The sequence below is a fragment of the Macaca nemestrina genome, chromosome 3, assembly GCF_043159975.1.
Source record: "Macaca nemestrina isolate mMacNem1 chromosome 3, mMacNem.hap1, whole genome shotgun sequence".
NCBI lineage: Eukaryota > Metazoa > Chordata > Mammalia > Primates > Cercopithecidae > Macaca > Macaca nemestrina.
This window is the reverse complement of record NC_092127.1, coordinates 191,849,035-191,872,943: the sequence shown is the minus strand read 5'-3', so window position 1 is coordinate 191,872,943 and position 23,909 is coordinate 191,849,035. Positions and strand designations below refer to the sequence as shown.

The following is a 23,909-nucleotide window of genomic DNA, read 5'->3' as shown; positions in this document are numbered from 1 at the left end:
TTTACAGATTTTGCACAAAGGCATTTTGGTCAGTATATTTTTGTTACATGTCTGTGAAGAAATTATGGCCTGTGATATTTTGTTATGCTATCTTACTAATGTAGTTTGTATACATTTTCTATATTGTAAAGTATATTCATATGAATCTGGTAGGATAATTTGTTATTTTTATTTCTTTCAGCTATGTGTTCTCCTTTCAGCCAAGACCTTTCACCAGTGCAGGGGATAGAAGATTCATTCCAAAAACTTGTACTGAGAAGATACGAGAAATGTGGATATGAGAATTTACAATTAAGAAAGGGCTGTAAACATGTGAATGAGTGTAAGGTGCAGAAAGGAGTTAATAGTGGAGTTTATCAATGCTTGTCAACTACCCAAAGCAAAATATTTCAATGTAATACATGTGTTAAAGTTTTTAGTAAACTTTCAAATTCAAACAAACATAAGACAAGACATACTGGAGAGAAACCCTTTAAATGTACAGAATGTGGCAGATCATTTTACATGTCACACCTAATTGAACATACAGGAATTCATGCTGGAGAGAAACCCTACAAATGTGAAAAATGCAGCAAAGCCTTTAATAGGTCGACATCACTTACTAAACATAAGAGAATTCATACTGGAGAGAAACCCTACACATGTGAAGAATGTGGGAAAGCCTTTAGACGGTCCACAGTTCTGAATGAACATAAGAAAATTCATACTGGAGAGAAACCCTACAAATGTGAAGAATGTGGCAAAGCCTTTACAAGGTCCACAACGCTGAATGAACACAAGAAAATTCATACTGGAGAGAAGCCCTACAAATGTAAAGAATGTGGCAAAACCTTTAGATGGTCCACAAGCCTGAACGAACATAAGAATATTCATACTGGAGAGAAACCCTACAAATGTGAAGAATGTGGCAAAGCCTTTAGACAGTCCAGGAGTCTGAATGAACATAAAAATATTCATACTGGAGAAAAACCCTACTCATGTGAAAAATGTGGCAAAGCCTTTAACCAATCCTCAAGTCTTATTATACACAGGAGCATTCATTCTGAACAAAAACTTTACAAATGTGAAGAATGTGGCAAAGCCTTTACTTGGTCCTCATCCCTTAATAAACATAAGAGAATTCATACTGGAGAGAAACCCTACACATGTGAAGAATGTGGCAAAGCCTTTTATCGGTCCTCACACCTTGCTAAACATAAGAGAATTCATACTGGAGAGAAACCCTACCCATGTGAAGAATGTGGCAAAGCTTTCAACCAATCCTCGACCCTTATATTACACAAGAGAATTCATTCTGGACAAAAACCTTACAAATGTGAAGAATGTGGCAAAGCCTTTACACGGTCCACAACACTGAATGAACATAAGAAAATTCATACTGGTGAGAAACCCTACAAATGTGAAGAATGTGGCAAAGCTTTCATATGGTCCGCAAGCCTGAATGAACATAAGAATATTCATACTGGAGAGAAACCCTACAAATGTAAAGAATGTGGCAAAGCTTTTAACCAGTCCTCAGGCCTTATTATACACAGGAGCATTCATTCTGAACAAAAGCTTTACGAATGCGAAGAATGCGGCAAAGCCTTTACTCGGTCCACAGCCCTGAATGAACACAAGAAAATTCATTCTGGAGAGAAACCCTACAAATGTAAAGAATGTGGCAAAGCCTATAACTTATCCTCAACCCTTACTAAACATAGGAGAATTCATACCGGAGAGAAACCCTTCACATGTGAAGAATGTGGCAAAGCCTTCAATTGGTCTTCATCCCTTACTAAACATAAGATAATTCATACTGGAGAGAAATTCTACAAATGTGAACAATGTGGCAAAGCTTTTCATCGGCCCTCAACCCTTACTGTACACAAGCGAATTCATACTGGCGAGGAACATAGTTGAATGACATTTCTAGTTCTCTCTTCTAGTGTCTTTAAACAGCAAATAAATTGAAGAATATTGTTCCCATATAAACTTTTATTATTTTTCTTATTTTAAATTTTTAAAAATTTCTGTAGGTACATAGTATGTGTATATATTTATGGCTTATTTGGGTTATTTTGATACAGGCATATGACATGTAATTATATCAGAGTAAATGAGTTGTTCATCACAAGCATTTATTCTTTGTATTACACACAGTCCAGTAAATATACTTTATTTAGATTTTATTTTATTTTATTTTATTTTATTTTGAGACAGAGTCTTGCTCTGTCACCCAGGCTGGAGTGCAATGGTGCAATCTTGGCTCACTGCAACCTCCATCTGCCAGGTTCAAGCAGTTCTCCTGCCTCAGCCTCATGAGTAGCTGTGACTACAGGCACGTGCCACCATGCCTAGCTAATTTTTGTATTTTTAGTAGAGATGAGGTTTCACAATGCTGGCCAGGATGTTCTCAAACTCCTGACCTCATGATCTGCCCACCTTGGCCTCCCAAAGTGCTGGGATTACAGGCATGAGCCATCGCACCCGGCCACTTTATTTTTAAATGTACAATTTTTTTTTTACTACAGGTCGTTTTATGATTATAATAACTATATAAGTATAATTCACACATGTATAAGTCATTAATGCTTTTTAAAAAGTTCCATATTTATCTTTGAACATGCAGTATCTCTTTCTGCAAATAAATACAGACTTTGGTTTTGATTGACATGGAGTTAAATATGTAAATGTATTGCTCTAAAGATAAAATTTAGGTGTAAGAAAATTTAGGTGTAAGAAAAACACAAGCAGTTGTGTTTGTGTGAGAGTTTGTATCTATTTTCCAAAGAAAATTGCAATATTGGAACAAAGATTATTTTAATAAGGTGGATAATTTACTAGGAATCTAGAAACCTAAAACATTCTGAAATCAGATCTATATTGTATTACTGTAAAAATTTAATGGACCATTGTTGAGACTGTCCCCATGCAAATTCTGTTATTTGTCTGTTACTCATGCTAGAAGCTATAATTGACTTCTTTCTTATATTTTTTTTTATTTTTATGAAGTATTATGTGAGCTGGTCAGAAATTACAGTGTTATAAAATTTAGTAGTACACACAAAATTTTTAGATGCAAGTTCACAATTTATGTATTAAGTTATATTTTAGTTAGAACATTTCATTTTGTTGCTTTAATTGGGTAACCCTATATGAGCTGTTTAATTATGCCTTTCACTATTTATAATTGACATAAATGAGTTTATTGTGCCAATTTGTTCAGGTAAGTACTGGGAAAACTTTATAATTCATGGGATGTTTTGATAAATATAGTAAACATAAGAAAGTACTGGGTGTGTAATAAATGCTCCATAATTAGCCATAAATAATAATCTTTCTGGAGTGAGTTTGTAGCTCCAAGTAAGAGAATGAAAATGTATATAGTGAAGAAATGGCAGTCTGCATTTGGAGAGAACATCTGTTCCTAGGCTGCAAAACTGACTCATTCTGAATTTAAAGAGTATCTCTGATTTTATTTTCTAATTATCTTCAGTTTGGGGATAGCTGTGTTTATTCCCAGCTATGTATGCCTCACAGCCCTTCTTCTTTGTGTTATGGCTACAGTCTTCTCACTGTTCTCTTTTTGCCATGTAATTTCATAGACTTTCTACATTCTGATTAGAAGTTTGAAATTTTTAATGTGGTAAATTGTTTTTAACTGAAGTGTTTGAGGTTATTTATAGCTTATCAATGCAATGTTTAGATCACTTAATTGAGATAAGTCATTTACTGTCCACAGGGGCATTGGTGGAACATGAAGTGAAACACCAGGACCTGGTTCTGGAATTATGGAGGGCAACTCCAGTCCCCAGTGTGGGCCCCAGCCTCTGGCACACTGGTGCATGCCAAATGTACTCCTCAGACCACCACTACTCTGATCAGGGCCCTTGCTGCTGTCACTGTTGTCATCTGTGCTTGCAGTCCTCTGGTGCCTGGAAGTTCTGTTCTCCAGGTAGCAGATGACTTTGCTCCAAGCATTCACATCTTTTTATTCCATCTGTACAGGAGTACTTTATAATTCTGAATGTCTTCTAAACATCATTTTACTTAAGATAGCTCATATAAATGGGGTGTATACTCTTTGTCACTATGTTTGTGGTATATTTCACTGAATATGATGTCTTAAAGTTTTATGCTTATTGTAGCATGGGCATAATTTGCTGTTTGAAGGTACAGCCATATTCCATTGCCTACTTATGCCATATTTTATCCATTTATCAAGAAACTTAAGTAGCTATCACCTTCTTATGGGGGGAGCGTTGGAAAATGCTCTTAAAAATGTGTATGCAAATGTCTATTCCAGGTCCTGCTTTGCATACATAGATTCCCAGAAGTATACCTGGATGGTATAATTTCTCTTTTCTTTCTCTTCTTTTTCTTTCTTTCTTTTTTTTTTTTTTTTTTTTGAGATTGGGTTTCACTTTGTCACCCAGGCTAGAGTGCAGTGGTGCAATAATGGCTCACTGCAGCCTTGACATCCCAGGCTCAAATGATCCTTCCACCTCAGTCACCCAAGTAGCTGGGACTACAGGCACATGCCAGCACACCTGGCTAATTTTTGTATTTTTTCGAGAGATAGGGTCTCACTGTGTTGCCCAGGCTGAACTCAAAATTCTGAGCCTAAGTAATTCTCCCACTTTAGCCTCCTAAAGTGTTGAAATTACAGGCATGAGCCACAGTTCCTTTTTAATATTTTGGAAAACCTGCATCCTACTTTTATTGAGGGCTGCATTATTCTTTTCCATCAGCAGTGCATAGAGGTTCCAAATCCTACATACTTGATAACTTTGATTACTTTTTATTTGTTGAATAGTGGCCATTGCTAATGGGTGAGACTTCAAGATTTTACTTTGCATTCTTCTCATAAGTGATTTTGATTGTCTTTTCAAATTCCTCTTGGTCATTTGCATAACTACTTTTAGGAAATGTCTTTGAAGACACTGGTCCATTTAAAAAAAGTTATTCACCCTTGGTGGTAGTTATGTTTCAGAAGTCAAATGGTGAATGGCATTCGTACTCCACTTAGTGTTTCCCTTGATGTGTGGATGTGCAGAAGGTTTTGAAAGTTTGATATAGTACCTTTTCTAATTATCTTATTGCTTCTGCTTTTAATGTGATACTCCAAAAGCCATCCAAAACCAATGTTACTAAGCTTCTCCCTATATTTTCTTCTAAGTGTTCAAGAGTTATGTCTTTTTAAGTTTTATGTTTAGTGTATGTAAAATGTTTTGTTTGCATTGAAGAGAAAGGTCCAAGTTCATTATCTTTCTTTCTTTTTTTTTCATTCATTTAGACGTTGAGTTTTCTCACACCATTGGTTGGCGAGTCTGACCTTTTCTTCACTGTTTGGTCATAGTAACCTAGTAAAAGATTATTTGATAATATTTGCACAGGCTTATTTCTGGGTTCTTTGTTCTGTCATGTGTTTGTTTTTTTCTTTATGCCATTACCACATTGGTTTTATTTTTGTAGCTTTGGAATCTGTTTTGACATCATGAGATGTGGTATTTCTTTGTTCTTTTCTAAAGCTGTTGGCTATTCATGTACCCTTGAGACTACACATGAATTTTAGAATTATATAAAATATCTCTGCCAAATAAGTAACATTGGAATTTTAATAAGGATGACATTGAATTTGTGCAATACTCAGAAGTATTGACAGCTTAACAATATTACATCTCCTGACGGAGAAACATGCATTTGTGTCTGTGGTGTGTTTGTGAGTGTGTGGATTGGCATCAGAGATAGTGCTGAGATGCAAGAGAAAGAGTTCAAAGTGTTTCCTTGGCCTTTCTCTGGTCTCCTGCACAGCTCGTATCCACTGGTTAGCCTACCTTCAACTGGTTTATCTTCTTAGATATATCATTGTCAAGTTGGTAGGACAATAAAAATTCCTTTCACAAGTTGAAGACATTTGTCTACTTTTGGCCCAATCTCATACCCAAAGACCCAGAAAGTTGGAAGTTAGGGAAGATAAATTCTCCGTGGTAGATTTGTAGGTTAATTTGTTTTATTGAATTGTGTTTTTATTTTCTAATTTTTTGGCATTGTGTCATTTAATCAGAACAAGACACCATGTATGTTTTATCCTTGCCTATATTTTCATGTCCATATAAAATGGAAAGAGAACAAAAGAAAGAGACATAAAAAACAAAGGAAATAATGTAAAATGAGAAGAGAGGATAAAGGAAGCAAAAAAGAGGAAAATGCAAGTTTAAAAGTGCTAGAAATTAGAACTAAGAAAGCATCTGGGCTGTGTAATCACCATTTTGTTGTACAAGGCCCAAACCAACAGGTCCTCCTGAAACAGAGATATCAGACTGCAAATAACTCCTGAACATTTTCTATTTTTACGGTATTTTATTCTTTCCCTAAGTTACCTCACTTTGTTTTGTCAGCTGAAACTAAACCCAGATATATTCATTTGTATTTACACTGCTACGAAGAAATACCTGAGAATGGGTAATTTATAAAGGAAAGAGATGGCTGGGTGTGGTGTCTCACGCCTGTAATCCCAACATTTTCAGAGGCTGAGTTGGGTGGGTCACAAGGTCAGGAGTTTGAGACCAGCTTGGCCAACATGGTGAAACCCCATCTCTACTAAAAATACAAAAATTAGTCAGGTATGGTGGCTGGCACTGTAATCCCAGCTACTCAGGAGGCTGAGGCAGGAAAATCACTTGGATCCGGGAGCCGGAGGTTGCAGTGAGCCAAGATCATGCCAGAACAGCATAGGGGAACCACGCCCACAATCTAATAAGCACCCGTGAGTTCCCTCCCCAAATGTAGGGATTACAGTTCAGATTACAATTCAAGAGCAAATTTGGGTAGATACACAAAGCCAGACCCTATTATTCCACCTTTGGTCACTCCCAAATCACATGTTTCTCACATTCCAAAACCCAATTATGCCTTCCCAACATATCCCCAAAGTCTTATTTCAGCATTAACCCAAAAAGTCTAAGTCCATAGTCTCATCTGAGACAAGGCAAGTCCCTTCCTATGAGCCTGTGAAATCAAAAGCAAGTTAGCTACTTCCAAGATATAATGGGGGTACAGGCATTGGGTAAATATACCCATTTCAAATGGAGAAATTGGCCAAAATAAAGGGGCTGCAGGCCCCACCCAAGTCCAAAATTCAATAGGGCAGTCATTAAACCTTAAAGTGATCTTGTTTGACTCCATGTCTCACATTTAATTCACACCGATGCAAGAGGTGAGCTTTCACAGCGTTGGGCAGCTTCACCTCTGTGGCTTTGCAGGGTAGTCTCCCTCCCTGCTGCTTCACAGTCTGGTGCTGGGTGTCTGTGACTTTCTGGCACACAATGCAAGCTGAGGGTGGATCTACCATTCTTGGTTCTGGAGGACTTTGCCCTCTTCTCACAGCTTCAGTAGGCAGTGCCCCAGTGGGGACTCTGTGTGTAGGCCTCAACTCGACATTTTTTTCTGCACTGCCCTAGCAGAGATTCTCCATGAGGGTTCAGCCCCTGCAGCAAACTTCTGCCTGGACATCCAGGCATTTCCACACATTCTCTGAAATCTAAACTGAGGCTTCTAAACTTCAATTCTGTGTACCTACAGGACCAACACCATGAGGAAGATGCCAAGGCTTGGAGCTTACATCTTTGAAGCAATGGCTCAAGCTGTACCTTGGCCCCTTTTAGCCTTGGCTGAAGTGACTGGTATCCAGGGAACCAAGTCCTGAGACTACACGGCAGGGTTTCCTGGGCCCAGCCAATGAAATTTTTTTTTGTCTCCTAGGCCTCCAGGCCTGTGACAGGAGGGGATGCCACAAAGATCTCTAACATGCTCTGAAGGCATTTTCCCCATTGTCTTGGTGATGAACATTTGCTCCTCACTTCTACAGCCAGCTTCACTTTCTTCTGAGAAAATGGGTCTTTTCTACCACATCATTAAGCTGTGAATTGTCTAAACTTTTATGCTCTGTCAACTTTTGGATGTTTTTGCTGCTTAATTTCTTTTGCCATATACCATAAATTATCTCTCAAGTTCAACCTTCCACAGATCTCTAGGACAGGAGCAAAATGCCACCAGTCTCTTTGCTAAAGCATAGCATGGGTCACCTTTATTCCAGTTCCCAACAAGTTCCTCACCTCCACCTGAGACCATCTCAGCCTGGACTTCATTGTCCATCACTACCAGCTTTTTGGTCAAAGCGATTCAACAAGTCTCTAGGAAGTCCAAACTTTGCTACATCTTTCCTTCTTACAAGTCCTCCAAAATTCCAGCCTCTGCCTGTTACTCAGTTCCAAAGTCACTTCCACATTTTTGGGTATCCTTATAGCAGTGCCCCACTGCGTCAGTACCAATTTACTGATAAGTTTATTTTCATGCTGCTCTGAAGAAATACTTGAGACTAATTTGGAAGAAAAGAGGTTGCATTGACTTAGCGTTTTGCATAGCTGCTAAGACCTCAGGAATCTTACAGTCATGGTGGAAAGGGAACCACACACATCCTACTTTACATGGTGGCAGGAGAGAGAAGTGTTGTGCAAAGGGAAGAAAAGCTTCTTACAAAACCATCAGATCTCGTGGGAACTCACTATCATGAGAACAGCATAAGGGAATTACCCACATGATCTAATCACCTATGATATCTCTCCCTGAAAATGTGGGGATTGCAATTTGAATTAAAATTGAAAATGAGATTTGGCTGGGGACACAGAGCCAGACCATATCATCAGATCTCTAACAATATTTTACTTTGTTACTATAATCCAGGTCCAAATAATAAAAATAAAAATGTTTTCTAGTCATGGTGGTTTTGTTTAAAGTAGCCTGGGCAGATTGATCAATTGTTATATGAAGTTGGGACAGAAATCATTTATTAGCATTCTGAACCGGGATCCTGGCCAAGAAGAGAAATTCTCTAGAAAGGAGCCAAGGGGTACATATATAAGAAAAATTCTTGGCCAGGTTCAGTGAAAATCACAAGCTCTCGTGAGACAGAATTCTGGCTGGCTCTGTGGACAAAAAGCCCAACTTTGGGGAATTCAATCCAGGACCTATCTACCTTCAATCTTTTGCTGACCTTTGGATGGGGTTGTTGTGGGGTTTTTGTTTTTTTTTTTTTTTACAATCTGGCCACTATTTTGTAGGGTGACTGTGGTTTGCTGGGGCTCCACTCCAGGCCCTAGTCACCTTGGATTTTCCAGTACCTGGAAGTATCATCAGGGAAGGCTGAAAACCAGCAAAGATAGCAGCCTGCCCCTTCCTCTGGTATCTCCATCCTAGGGGGATACTGACCTGTTCCCTGCCTGAATGCATCTGTAGGACGTGGCTGGAGGCCATGGTTTGGAAGAAAAAGTCTGGCTGTGTTTTGGTAGAGCATCTGTGCTGTTGATAGATGCAGGAGGCAGATGAGGGAACCTGCCCAGGTCTTGTCTGCACAAGCCCACAATAAACTGGAGACCCACCAGTGCACTGGGAGAATGGGATGGAGCCAATGGAAAGTTCACGCTTTGTGCAGGGGGAGAGGAACCTGGCCTCTTTAGTTCCTATGTGGTGGCCTGGTGTTCAAGATTCCCTCTCACTTTGCTCTTTGCTGAGAGGTTGGTTTTTTTGTTTGTTTGTTTGTTTTCTTTTCCTTTTTACCCAATAAATTCTGCTCCTCACCCTTTAGGGTGACTGGGAGCCTAATCTTTCCTTAGTATGATAAGAACTCAGTTTTAGCTGAGCTAAGGAGAAAATTCTAAAAAATGTTGGTGCCCAGACATGGGCCTTGAGGAAGGGCAAGATGCAAACCCAGAATCTTTTCCCCTTTTGCTTCTAAGCCTTTTCATCCTTGTACTTCTGAGAATAGAGGAAACAGCACACCAACCCACCCCAACAGTCGCAGGTGCACATGAGATGGACCAGTGAATGGTCACTCCCCTGCACCCTCTGGGTTGGAGCCAGAGTGCATGGCTTGGGCAGTGAGTTCTCTGCCACTTATCCGCAGTTTCTCCCCCTCCTCTGACCAAGGACTCCAGCTCTGTTCGAGCCCTGGAGAAAATAATCCATTTGCATAAGAAGCTTCCCTGTCCTACCCTTAAACCTTTTTTATTCATTTTCTCCACGCCATTAGCAGTTAACTTTTAAGTGAGAGGGTTTTTCCCCCTCTTTTAGAGAACATGTTACTAGGCCAGTACACCAAGTATCACTGTGTATATTCTCTGTAAAGTTTTAATTATTTTAAAAAAAAAGTTGTGAAGTTGGTCCTAAGCTGTATACAATCTGGTGCCCTTTGCATGTCTTCCTGTTTGGTCAGTAGGGATCTTTGCTGCGGGCCTCCATTTTGTTTTATGTCCTTGGGAGCATGACCTGTAACCACATGGCAATATTTTGCTTTAGCCTCTGCAGTCTGGGTTCAGTCCTGGGTAAAGGAATGAGTACTTGTGAGTTGGTATCTGTGTGACTGTTGCCATTTGGTGATTATCTTCTCTTCATGAACAACTCTTGAGTTTTATCTTAAACCTTCCTTTTTCTGGGTTGCCTTTAAAGGTTTTAGATTTTGTGGCCAGGCACGATGGTTCACGTCTGTAATTCCAGCACTTTGGGAGGCAGAGGCAGCTGGATCACGAAGTCAGGAGTTTGAGACCAGCCTGGCCAAGATGGTGAAACCCCATCTCTACTAAAAATACAAAAATTAGCAGGGCGTGGTGGTGGGCACCTGTAATCCCAGTTACTCAGAGGCTGAGACAGGAGAATTGCTTGAACTCAGGAGGCAGAGGTTACAATGAGCCAAGATTGCTGCACTCTAGCCTGGGCAACAGAGCAAGACTCCATCTCAGAAAAATAATAATAAAATAGATTTTGTGAGAACTGCTAACCCCTTTGAAACTCACAGTTAAATCATAACCTTAATTGGTGCTTGTTGGTTTCACCTGTACAGTTACTTTTAGGAAAGTCTGAAAGCCAGAAATATTGGCTGCTTGGCACAGCTAAAGCAGGTAATGGGGAATTTAAAAGAATTTTCTTAAAGTACATTCAGCTTAATTAAAAGTGCATATCCAAATTTCATATATATATATACACACACTTGTGTATATATATATGCACACACACACATATATATATTTTGTTTGTTTATTTTATTTTTTTTGAGACTGATCTCACTCTGTAGCCAAGCTGGAGTGCAGGGGTGTGATCTCGGCTCACTGCAACCTCCGCTTCCTGGGTCCAAGTGATTCTCCAGCCTCAGCCTCCCGAGTAGCTGATACTACAGACGCATACCACCACACCCAGCTAATTTTTGTATTTTTAGTAGAGACAGGGTTTCACCATGTTGGCCAGGATGATCTCAATCTCTTGACCTTGTGTTCCACCTGCCTTAGCCTCCCAAAGTGCTGGGATTACAGGCATGAGCCACCGTGCCTGGCCCAAGTTATAGGTATATTTAAAGACTTTTTTTTTATTGGACCTTGTTTTGCTGAATTCTCAGTTTTCTCCATTTTCTCCATTTTGTTTTTCCACTCTTAATACATGCATGAGAGGCCAATAATCTAATTAGGAGATTGGGAAACAAAACATCTTATAGCTACTGGATTCTTTTTTGCCTATCTGTGTAGTTACATATGTGCTATATCTATGTAATGTCTATTTTTATAAAGCTGTAATTGACCTAGAGAAAAACGAGTTCTTGGGTCAGATTTTTTGAAGGGAAGGTAAAAACTGTGGTACATTGAAGTTCACAAGACTTTAATCATTGAGAACTAAAAACAGACTTAGCAATTATTGGTAAAAAGCAGAAGTTGTCAAAATACACATTTTTGTTTAGGGTTAAAGGATTGTTCTGAATTAGATAAGACAAAGCTAAAAGTTTAAATGAGTTATAAAAAGTTTCTATAAAATTCATCTTGCCAAAGATTTTGTCTATGAACATTAAATTACAAAGGGTATTATATTTTTTTTGGTAAATTAAGCATTTAAATAATAGCACAACAAGGTACTCTTAAGGCACTAATCTGCTCTTTAGAAAAATTTGTGAAGTGTTATAAAAGGGCTTTACTTTTGTAAATTTTTTAAAACAATTGTGACAAATAACATGGTAATCTGGAATTATTTCATAACATCAAGTGTTTTAAACCTCTAACATTTCTTCCCAAAATCAAGCTTCAGTTTCAAAATTGTCTTTCCTCATGCCTGACTTTTGAATGCTACAGAGCGCCACTGGAGTATCCAAAAGAGATAAACCGGATTATTTGACATATTTAGTTACGTGGGATTGCCAAAATGGTGTTCAGTTTTCTTTAGGTTATATTTTGGTAAATGATACTAATCTAATATATGTTCCAAAATTGTATGGGATTTCTAATATTCTAATGTCTTGAGTATATGCTACCAAAATTAAGGTTTTTATGTTAAGTTATTATAAACCAGAGAGATTATCAAACTTCTTTGTCAATTGTGTTTCTGACTATAACTACCCTGGACATTTTGTTATTCAAAGACGATCGTTGTCTTGTTTAGATCCTTTTCAAGAGATGGTTTATAAGAAGCTACAGAACTGTTACAGGTGCTCTCAAATGCAGGTTTCCAAATAACTTTGGAGATCATGACATTGAAATAAAGTTCACAAATATCAAGCAGAACAAGAGTTAGCTAAATGGACTGAACTAATAGAAAACTGAAATTATTATTATTTTTTTTTTTTACTTATGCTTGGACCATTGCTAATTCTTATTTTGTTTTTCAGAGTCAAGGAAACTTATTTTGAGCTATTTGTAACCTTTAATAATTGAGTAAGGTATACTCCTATGAAGAAAATTTGGAGCACATTTATCTTTTTCTCTCTGCCTGGCTTCTCTAGAACTTCAAAACTAGTTGTGAGTATTCTTAACTTATGACAATATAGTTGTTTGCATCAGTGCAATAAGAATTCATTTTTCTTTTTCAACAGGATACAACTGGAGAAACTGGTTGTTTCACCAAGGCTTTGACTGGAAGGGTACATTTCCCTTTAAGGAGTTAAGCTTGACTTGTAGAGATGATAAAAGCCTCTTGGAAAAACGGGCCTTATACTTTGTTACACAGTCCCCATACAAGGTTCCTAACCTGCAGTGAGTAAAGAATGTCACTTTCCAACAGGCCCAGGAGCCACATGCTCTTGGGACCTCAAGAAGAGAGGAGTTTACCCAACTCACAGGTATTTGAGAATATAAACCCATGGTTGGACTTAGCTTTGGAAAGTCTTATCTGAGATTCTTTGTGGTACAGAGTTCCATCAAAGCCAATCTAAAAGGCCTATATAGAAATAATTATTCTTGCTGTATTTTATGCAAATAATCAGGCCAAGTATATGACTGAAGACTATTTTGCAAACAACACTGTCCTATCATGGTTTTTTGTTTGTTTGCTTTTTGTTTTAGATGGAGTCTCATTCTGTCACCCAGGCTGGATGGCAGTGGCACAATCTCGGCTCACTACAACCTCCGCCTGCCAGGTTCAAGTGATTCTCCTGACTCAGCCTCCTGAGTAGTTGGGATTACAGGCACACATCACCATGCCCAGCTAGTTTTTCTTTTTTTTTTTTTAATAGAGATGGTGTTTCACTATGTTGGTCAGGCTGGTCTCAAGCTCCTGACCTCATGATTCACCTGCCTCAGCCTCCCAAAGTGCTGGGATTACAGTTGTGAGCCACCACACCCAGCCCATGGTTTTTTAATACAAATGAGAGAAAAATTCTTTTTTTTTTTTTTTTTTTTGAGACAGAGTCTCGCTCTTTCACCCAGGCTGGAGAACAGTGGCATGATCTTGGCTCACTGCATGCTTCACCTCCCAGGTTCACGCCATTCTCCTGCCCTAGCCTCCCAAGTAGCTGGGACTACAGGTGCCCGCCACCACACCCAGCCAATTTTTTGTATTTTTAGCAGAGACGGGGCTTCACAGTTTTAGCCAGGATGGTCTGGATCTCCTGACCTCGTGATCTGCCCACCTTGGCCTCCCAAGAGAGAGAAATTCAGTTTCAATACTTATCATCATTAAATTCTAGACTCATTGGTTGTCTTTAAGTTTTTGCCTACATTTTAGATTAAACCTGCTTATTCCTATAAACCAACCATCAATCTCTGGCTACAGCTCAGAAGGAACAAAAGGGATGGGTAATGTAAAAACCTGGATCAACATTCTAGTTCTGGGCAATTATTATGCAAATCCTGTCAGGTGGTAGGAATAAATAGGGTGCCCACCCAAATCTTAGCAAGCATAACTATAGCCACTAGTTATCTGGGTATGTCATAAGACATCCTTTTCTCTCCCTTGTTAAAGGAGGACTCAGTTCCACAGTTTCACCTTAGCATTTAGCTTATGACAGTCTGTGCAACCACTCAGAGACACATTTTTGTCCCAATCTCAATTCCAATCTTCAGGTCAACGCCCTAGGAAAGAAAACTGGATCTGCGGGATTAGGAGGCAGATGATAATGGAGATTAGAAGGCACAGTGTAGGTGAGCACGACTAATTCCTGCTGATTAAGACAAACTTCCAGTTTCATAGATAAAGGTAATCTCTCGTACCCATGGCATAAATGAGGTTTAGGGAACTCCAAACTCCTGACAGCAGAGCATATAGGGTGTATGGGGGTAAGAGCGGATATTCCACCCCCTAGGCCTCCCTGTTAATGTGGGTAAAAGCCACATTGACACCCATGGGCAGCACCCTGTTGCAGTCACCAGGACTTAGGGATACAAGGATGGAAGAGGTAACGAAGATGCTCTTCCTTTCCTCCCTCACATACTCTGAGTATTTTCTAGGAAGAGAAGAGAACCAGGGATGCCTGCTCCCCTCTTTCTAGATGAGTAGCCATTCATCTTCAGTCTGAACCTATTTTGATTGCATTCTGAATCCCTGGGACTCCTTTGAGAAAAAAATGCCTTTTTTCCTTTCTCCTCCTCTGTCCTCTTCACTGACAGGTAATTGTGTCTCTGTAATATGGGACACTCACTTCAGATGCATCCTCCAAACTAGGAAAAGTTAATTTTCAAAACCTTAAACTGGTTGGCTTAGGACTGGGCTGACAAAAGGGTTTGCCAGAAGACTGACATGCTGGCAAAAGCATGCAAGTTGTTTTGCCAGCTGGGCTTTTGGCCTCCCTCTCCCTGTGCAAACTGGTAAAAGGCTTTGGGATTTTTAAGCTGTCCTTACCCCCACCACAGCTTTGTTTTAATACATGTTTTCTAATAACCTGGTTTGTCTCTTCAGCTTCAGGCCATCAAAGTCCAAAACATTATGCAAACAGACTGGAGCCTCAAACAATAACCTTTTCTTGCCAGGAACCCTTAGATAGGCCCCTGAGGGAGATCAGACTGCTGTTTTCTGAAAACAGTACCCCCTGTCAGCAGGAAGCAGTTAAGATTGGTCTTCATCCTTATCTTTATTCTAACGGCAGTTAGATGTACTTCTTTAGGGTGGAAGATGATAGATGCAGGAGGCAGTTGAGGGAACCTGCCCAGGGCGTTGTATGTGTATGCCTGCAATGGACTAGTTACCCACCTGCACGCTGGAAGAGTGGGGTGCAGCCACGGAACGTTTACACCTTTTGCAGAAGGGAGGAGCCTGGCATCTTCAGTTCCTGTGTGGTTGCCTGATGTTCAAGATTCCCTCTTGGTTTGCTGAGAGTTGTTTTTCCTTTTTCCTTTTCACCCAATAAATTCTGCTGCTTATCCATCAGTGTGTCGGTGAGCCTAATCTTTCCTGGTCATGTGACAAGAACCCAGTTTTAGCTAAGGAGAAAATTCTGAAACACTGTGTTGGGGATTCCTTCATCCCCTGATTGGTTTGGGCACTCCAAGTCCCACAGGCTTCATTGGCTGAGATACACAAACAGCAAAAGTGATAGCCCACCATGCCCTCCTGGGCATTCCATCTCAAAGAAACTAGAACTCTGATGGACTTAGAACATAAACAGGGGTGGTAGGAATCTCTGGTTGGGAGGACACTCCCAGTAAGGAGGAATGAATTGGGGTCCCATTTAAAGAAAAAGTCAACCCATGCCTCAACAAAACAGCAATGCCAATGGTGAGGCACTACCTCTACCCTGGTCAGCTTGGACTCTCCAAAGCCTGCTGGCTGGAATGACTGAGTCACCCAAAAGACAAAGATGGCAGCCTGGCCCCTCTCCCTGGGCACGCCATCCCAGACAAAAATCAGAATTCTGACATAGAATATGGGTGGGGGTGCCTGGAGGGCCCTGCTGGGAGGAGTCACCCAGTGAGCGGAATGAACTGGAGTCCCATTTAAAGAAGTTGGCCACATGTTCGTAAAGCAGCTGTGCTGTGCTATGGGGTTTCTTCCTCATTTGGATCATTAGGACTCTTCAAAGCCCACAGGCTGCAATGGCTGCATTATCCAAAGAGCAAAAATGGTGGCTCACCTCTCCTGTCAGGGAGTCTCACCCATCTCAAGCAGGTGCTACTCTGTTGCCAGTGGCTGTCTGGAATTCTGAGCCAGTGGGTTTTATCTTATGAGGTGCCATGGAAGTGAGACCAACAGGAATTTCTTAAGCATGTACTTCAAGAAAAAAATATTTTTGTGTCTGAAGTTAAAAATGAAAGAGGAAGAAACTTGATTTGAGAGCTGACATGTCCTTTCCTCAGGGTTGTCAGTCCCTGGCAGGCTTTCACTCACAACACTCTAGAGTTCACAAAATGTTCCTATATCCCATCTCCTCTCTGATCTTTATACCCTGAGGCTGTGCAGAATAGGGGCTTGAGTCCCATTTTGCAGATGAAAAAGCTGAGGCTCGGAAAGAAAAAGATAATACACAAAGTTTGAGGCAGAGCTGGAACTAGAACACAAGATTCTCAAACCAATACTTTTCCCATCATTAAATCATTCCTAGGGCTAGGAATCCATTAAGACTCCAAAAGATAGAGCACTATTCAATGCATCCCATCAACATTAGACCTTACCCACCCCAGAAAACTAAGCAGCTCTGGGACCCTGAGGTGGAGAACTCAAAGAGAATGATGCCTACATTTGCACATCTGATCTCCAATCCAAACTGCCACTCAGCTACAGAACCTCACTTTCTCAGCCTCAGCCTTTTCTGCTGTACAATGGAACTACAGAAGGCATCAAAAACCTAAGGATAAGGGCAGAACTCTACTCTGAATGCAGGAGTGACTGTAAGGTGGATAGCACTCCTTGACTTTTGGTTTAAACACATGGATAATATGTTGTGTTTCTTTGTGTCACCTCCGTTGTGTCTGGTTCATGGATCCAGATCCTGGGGGCTTCAAACCAACCCTTTGCTAACTGATGGATAGATAGATGAATGGGTGAGTAGATGAAAAGATAGATATAGAAAGACGGATGGATGTGTGGATCCTCAGGGGAAGCAGAAAGAAGTAAACAGGAAGTCAAAGAATGAGGTGATGATTGACGGATGGAGAGTCCATGCATGAATAGAGGCATAGTCTCCAGACCTCATAACTCCACCCAGCCCCAGCACAACCTACCTTGGGGTAGCAGTGACATGCTTCAAATGATGCCCTCAGTCACCATGACAGCTTCAGAAGGTGCCATAGATCTGGAGCCAATCATAGCTCATAAGAAAGGCGCAGACAGCCAGCAGAAAAACACCCAGCATGATAAAGTGCATTTTGAAGCTCTTCTCATCTGCTATGGCTTCTTGATCAGGCCCTAGTCTATTCAATGCTGGCCGAGGGGGTGCATGTCATCCAGGATACACACCGAGACAGGCTCACAGGTGGGGGACAAAGCTCCGGAATAAGCAAATTGAGGCTTAAAATTAAAGGGAGAGGCCGGGCGCGGTGGCTCAAGCCTGTAATCCCAGCACTTTGGGAGGCCGAGACGGGCGGATCACGAGGTCGGGAGATCGAGACCATCCTGGCTAACATGGTGAAACCCCGTCTCTACTAAAAAAATACAAAAAACTAGCCGGGCGAGGTGGCGGGCGCCTGTAGTCCCAGCTACTCGGGAGGCTGAGGCAGGAGAATGGCATAAACCCGGGAGGCAGAGCTTGCAGTGAGCTGAGATCCGGCCACTGCACTCCAGCCTGGGTGGCAGAGCGAGACTCCGTCTCAAAAAAAAAAAAAAAAAAAAATTAAAGGGAGAGTAAGACCCCTTCAGGTCCAGACACAGTCCCTGGACCCACAAGTTCAGCACAGCAAGAGGCAGAACAATTGAGTGGACAAGTGCACCCACCCACCCACTCACCTTCTCTCCTCACCCTCCTGCCTTTTCTGCAGGCTAACCAGTCCTGTAGGGCATGTATGAATATGAGTGAGAGAGTATGCAGGAAAGAGAGAAGGGAAGGTCACCAGGGCTGGACCCAGGCAAGGTTTTGACATCACCTTATTTGCCTACTATAGGGATGAACTAGGTGGACACATGGCCGTATTATTACACTATATTAATACAAATACACCTTCCAGCCCTAGGAAGCAGCATACAATTCTGTAGCCAAGAGATGTTAGAATGCTGCTGGAGGATTCCAGGATCTCACAGGCTAGATTTCAGAGTTCTGAATTTTAGACTTTTCAAGGACATGTGCCCATCTGGGGTTCAGGCATAATCGACTATATTTACTGATGGTGACTGTGTGCATGCCACCATAACATGTTACACCATTAGCTCACTTAAGGGACTCCATGAGGCAGGTACTACTATCTTGACTTTACAGAGGACACTGAGCACAGGATAGTAACTTCCCCATGGTCACACAGCTGGAAATAGCAGAGCAGCTGGAATGTGAACCCAGAGTCTGTGTGCTTAACCACAGTGCAATCCTGCATAACTACAGAACAAGCTTATATGTGTGAGCTCTGATGACAAGGCAAGCTGACTGGGTTTAGATCCTGGCTCCTCGACTCTGGGCAGTGTGGTCTTGACCTGGCTGTGCTTCAGTTTCCTCCTCTGTAAAATGAGCATAATAACAGTGCCTTCTAGGTTTGGAGCTGTCCCCAGGTTTAGCCTCTCTGTGTTTTTCTGTCCCCTTCACACTCTGGCCACCATCCAGTCCTGCTTATAATAAGCTCCTCCCATTCCACACCAAGGCTCTGGTAAATTAATGTCTGTGCAGGGTGTGAATGACTGACAGCAACTAACTCAATTTCCTAGCAGCCTAATCCAGAAGGATGCCTTACTAAAAATAATATTCTAATTTGGGATAAATTTTAATTGTAATTAATTCCTGGGGACAGGCTGGTGAAAAAATTTCCTGGGGACAGTCTAATGTAAAAAATCCATTTCCTTTACAGGATTACAAGAAAATAAGAACTATCACTATCTCTAAAAGACAATGTTCACTTGCAGTGTTTATGAGGTTAAATGTCTGATGCAGGATAAAAGACTTTCATTTGGCTCCTTGACTTTCTGGGTTTTTGGATTTTCCTGTTTTTGGTCATCACTTTCTCTCTCCTCCTCAGCATGGCTGTGCTTGTTCCCTAACCCCACACCTGTGCTCACACCAGGCCTTCTGCCTGGTAGTCCAACCCACAGACCCTTTTTCATTTTTTTTCTAGACAATTAAGTTGAGCTCATGGTGACTTTTAATATGCCAGTCAATATTAATAAAACACAAGTCAAAGACAAATGCAAACATTTTACATCAAAATCAGTGAGAAAAAATGGACAAATTCTTTTTTTTTTTTTTTGCAAAATACATTAGCCAGTATTAGTAGTCAAATGGCTAATCACAGACAAAAAAATCTATTTTGTAAGAAACTTGGAATGTCAGAAATAATTCTGGCATTACAAACAGCTGTGTAGAGGATCACCAAGATGAGTTTATAAACACATACACATGAGAGAAACCAGGCAAAACATTGAACAGCAGACTAACAATACGATCAAATACAAAACTGGGAAGGAAGGAAGAGGTATTTTTCTACGAGTCAGAGAAGTATATCACCAGAACAAAATTAGAAAACTCAATAATTATTGTACTGGATTAATACAAAATTCCAAAGCTTTAAAGTTCAAAGAAAAAAAAAAGGCCAATAGCTGCTTTTCATCAGGACCAGCTGTACACTTTACATATTTGTTTCAAAAAGAAGCCTATTAACAACAGTGATTGTTTAATGCTACAAGTTTACAGCAAAGACAAAACTGAAATAGCAAATTCATAAGGCTTTAGAATTATCCCATGTCTCATGCAATGCCTACAAACTGCTCCCAGTTGGATATACAAGTATAATTCACTTAAATATATATATAATATATATATATATGAGTGTGTGTTTGTGTGTGTATAGAGAGAAAGAGAGAGAAATTTCATACACAGATACATTGAAGGCTGAGTAGGAATGAGTGGTTTTAGCATTTGCCTTATTGAGAGAATATGTTTGTCATCATTCCCTTGAGTCCTTTCTTCAGGTCACCAAGGGAAAAGATACCTTCATTACAGTGCGACAGCACACTGAGAGCAACACACCACCACAGCGGTTAATTTTGGAAAGGCTGCGTTAATATCCACCAGTGACTCACATTTTACAGAAGACAGACTGGTAAGACTATAGAAAAGCCTGAAAAAGTTATGGTCAAAATACGGTTTTCAACTGTAATTCACAAATAAAAGTCCTAATCGGTAAAACCACTGACACCAATAGAAAGAGTAATTGCAAATTGGATTCTAGCAGTGATTTCGACCTAGCTTGCTTTTCTCATAGTGTTTTTTGTGGGGCGAGTAGGCGGGAAATGAGTAGTTTAGTACACTGGAAGGCTCTCAGAGCACTTTGTTTTCTTTCTAATAAGATGTTCTGTTCCTCTGTGTGGTGGACCTAGTGGCCTCTGATCAGTGAAGAGTGCTCCTTCCTCAGCTGCAGCTTTTACCATCTATGCTCTCATGAGTTCTTTTTGTAAAAGTGTATTTTTGAACGTTTCAACATTCAATCCTATACATAGCGGTTCTCTACTCTTCCTAGAAGCGGACAGCAGCAGTGAATGCTTTATGACGGCCATTGCTGAAGGTCTTCTCTCTGAATCTGGATGAATCATAACTTTGAACAACTCTGTAAATTCTTGGGAAAGCACTTGTGGTATCCGAGGTAATCTATTCTCTCTGATTCCATGTCACTGGTCTCCATTCCTGGGAAGAGCACAGACCAGCAGCACAGACAACTGTGAGGGCAAGTGCAAGATATCTAAAAAAAAAAAAAAAAAAAAAAGACCATCAGTCTCTTCAACTTGTGGGTTAGGGATCGTTGTTACATGCCCACAATCACGAATTATGCCCAGTCACCTTGATCTCCTTCAGAGGCAGCACTGGGGATTGAGGTTTGAGACATGGAAATACTACAAGGTTTCTTAGCCATGTGAATCAAAGACATTGAATGAATATACCTCAAGCCCCGGCCAACACGCAGAAGGAGATCCTTCAACTCTCCTTCTTTAAAGTAACTCATGATTCGGTAATTTTCACTTATAGCATCAACTAAGCTTCCACCATCACGATATCCATTCTGTGGAAGCATACGAGCATCTGCCCAAGCAGACGAGTGTCAAACTACCCGAATGCGGTCCGAGCACTGTGTGAGCTCTTCTGTCACTTCTCTCAAAGGGTTCTGCTCATCAACAGAGCCGGTCAGTGACTTTTCTGATCGCTTAATGGCATAAATCCAGCCTCTCCACGCTGTTAAAACAGAATCAAATTCTGCAGAGCCCATTTTCTCTGGCTCATGAAATTCTGTCGTAGGCCGAGAGTTCACATTGCTTTCAGTAACTGCAATTCTCTAAGCAGGTGTTTCGTCTTCGAACTCATCACCACCGGGTTCCATGTCTTCACCACAGGAGTCAATCCCAGTACCTGCTCGCTCTACCACGACGCTGTCCCAGCAATGACGCGACACAGAATCCGGAGAGAAAAGGTGAGTATTCACTGGAGGAATGTGTCGTGGATCAAACCCTTTTTCCTGATATTTCTGTGTCTCTCAAGAAGGAACTAAGCAGAGGTGAACAGACTCTGGGTGTGTGGCGCTTGCGGGAGGCCTGCGCGGGGCACCGGGGTCCCACAGGGACCAGCAGACGCCCCCTCGGTGCCCGGCGCGCCCCGCAGGCCCGCACGAGGCTTTCCCAGGGCCTCAGCGCCCCGGCCGGGAAGAGCCGCCCAGGAAGCAGGCGGCCGCCGGGCTTCGACTTGCGACGAGGGGCCGACCCGCCCTGTCCCGTGAGTCGCCCCTGGCCCTCCGCCCGCCCCTCCGCGCTGGGCAGGGCTCCAGCCGCTTGTCCTCCAGCTCCCGGGCTCCGCGGGGCTCCACGCGGGTGGCAGCGGCCAGCGGTCCCCTGCAGGGCCGAGTCCTCCCTTCCCTCCTCCTGCTCCTCCTCCGCGCCGTCGACGAGGGCGAGACCAACTTGTGCCGCAAGGTGCAGGCGGCCCGGGCTGCGGCGGCGGCTCAGGAAACGCATGGCCCTGGGTTCGGGGCGACGACAGGAGAGCCCGGCTGCGAGGTCGGGACCCTGAGGTCCAGGGGCGGTCCGCGGCGTGCAGGTCCCTGACGGTTCCTCTGCGCTGCGCTGCGCTCCGGGCGCGCGGGATGCGGGCAGCGGCGGGACGGGCCGCACAGGCTGGGCGGCCGGGTTCTCCCTCCCGTTCCAAGGGCAGGCTCTCCTTCACTCACAGCCGCCATCGCCAGCCCTCAGCTCAGTCCCGGCTGCACTTGAGAGTTCAGCGGATTACTGGGGAAACGTGTGTAAAGTGCATTGGAAATGATGGATCGTCGGCAGGTTCCCTCCGGTTCCCTCTGCCCAGCTCTTTCGTCTCCCTCCAGCGCAAAGCAGGGAACAGACGAGAAAAGCCTGTCGTCTCCCAGCACAGGGCATGCTAACCAGTGTTTTCAGGATCCTTGGAGTGGGACCATCCCCACAGGACCCTCGCGAGGGAAGGGGAAAGCGCACACCGATTTGACAGATGCAGAACCCCCACCTCCTGTGGGCCACCTCCTGTGGGCCCCACCTTCAAGACATAAGAATCCAATTGCTTCTCATCCCCCATGACTACTCATTGCCTGGTGTCAACCCCCTTCATCCCTCTCCCCCTAACAGATCTCCACTTCCATTGTTGACCCCGAAGTCCCTTTGCAACCCAACATTAGGTGAAATCATATCAGTGCTCTGCACAGAACCATGGACTGGCTTCCTGTCTCATCAGAGTAAAAGCCAAAGGCTTTAAGATGACCCACAAGGTCCTGGAGAATTGGCCCATGCTGTCTGAGCATCACCCCTCTGAGTTTGCCTCCCACCGCACCTCCTCTCACTTGCTTCCCTCTGGCCACCCTGACCCTGTGCTGTTCCTGGAACACAGGGACTCCCCAGGCCCCCTGCACCTGCTGTTTTTTCTGCTTGGACTGCCCTTCTTCCAGAGAGCGGCATAGCTGCCTCTAAAATTGCAGAACCTCCTCCCCCAGGGGTTCCCTGTCTTCCTTTCCCAATCTCTTTTACTCCATAGTCCTCATCACCATCTGTCACACTATGAACATTATTTATTCGTTTTGTCTGTTTTCTGTCTCCCCCAACTAGAACTCAAGCTTCCACAGGGTGGGGACATTGCTTGGTTCACTGCTATAACCCCAGGGACTACAACTTGGTAGGCTCTGGACATATATGTGAATGGAAAAACGGAGTCTAAATGCCTGGGAGAAGGAGGTGGGAAAGGAAATACAGGCAGAAAACGTCCTGGGGTTAAGGCATCTGACATTTTTCACGGAGATTACGCAAGGGAGAGAGAGAGGAATCAGATGTTAATTTTCAGTTAGGTAGAGAAAGACTCAACGGAGAAATAATTAGCATCTGGGTGAGTGGCAGGGGAGACTGCTGACTGAGAGGGGCTGGGTTAATGTAAAGACCTCCACGGGAATGGTTCGCCAGCCCACTCAGAGGCTAACAGAAGCCCGGGGGGGCCAAGGAAAGCACAGAAGAGGCCTGAGTTGTGAGGGTCCCTGACAGCCGAGCCTCTAGTGGCCGGT

The 23,909-nt window shown here is 42.4% G+C and overlaps 1 protein-coding gene and 1 pseudogene across 2 annotated transcripts in view; one reads left to right on the top strand and one right to left on the bottom strand.

Annotated features, from left to right (window-relative positions):
• The window catches only part of LOC105483798 (zinc finger protein 595), a 48,696-nt gene extending 33,047 nt beyond the window's left edge, over positions 1 to 15,649 (top strand). For both annotated transcript variants that reach the window (XM_011744769.2, XM_011744770.3), the window contains one exon: positions 182 to 15,649. In XM_011744769.2, the coding sequence (XP_011743071.2) occupies positions 182 to 1,902 (1,721 nt within the window). In that variant the 3' untranslated portion in view covers positions 1,903 to 15,649. The remainder of the gene's footprint in view (positions 1 to 181) is intronic.
• LOC105483928 (wee1-like protein kinase) lies at positions 14,590 to 22,353 on the bottom strand (annotated as a pseudogene).
• Between the last annotated feature and the right edge of the window lie 1,556 nt (positions 22,354 to 23,909).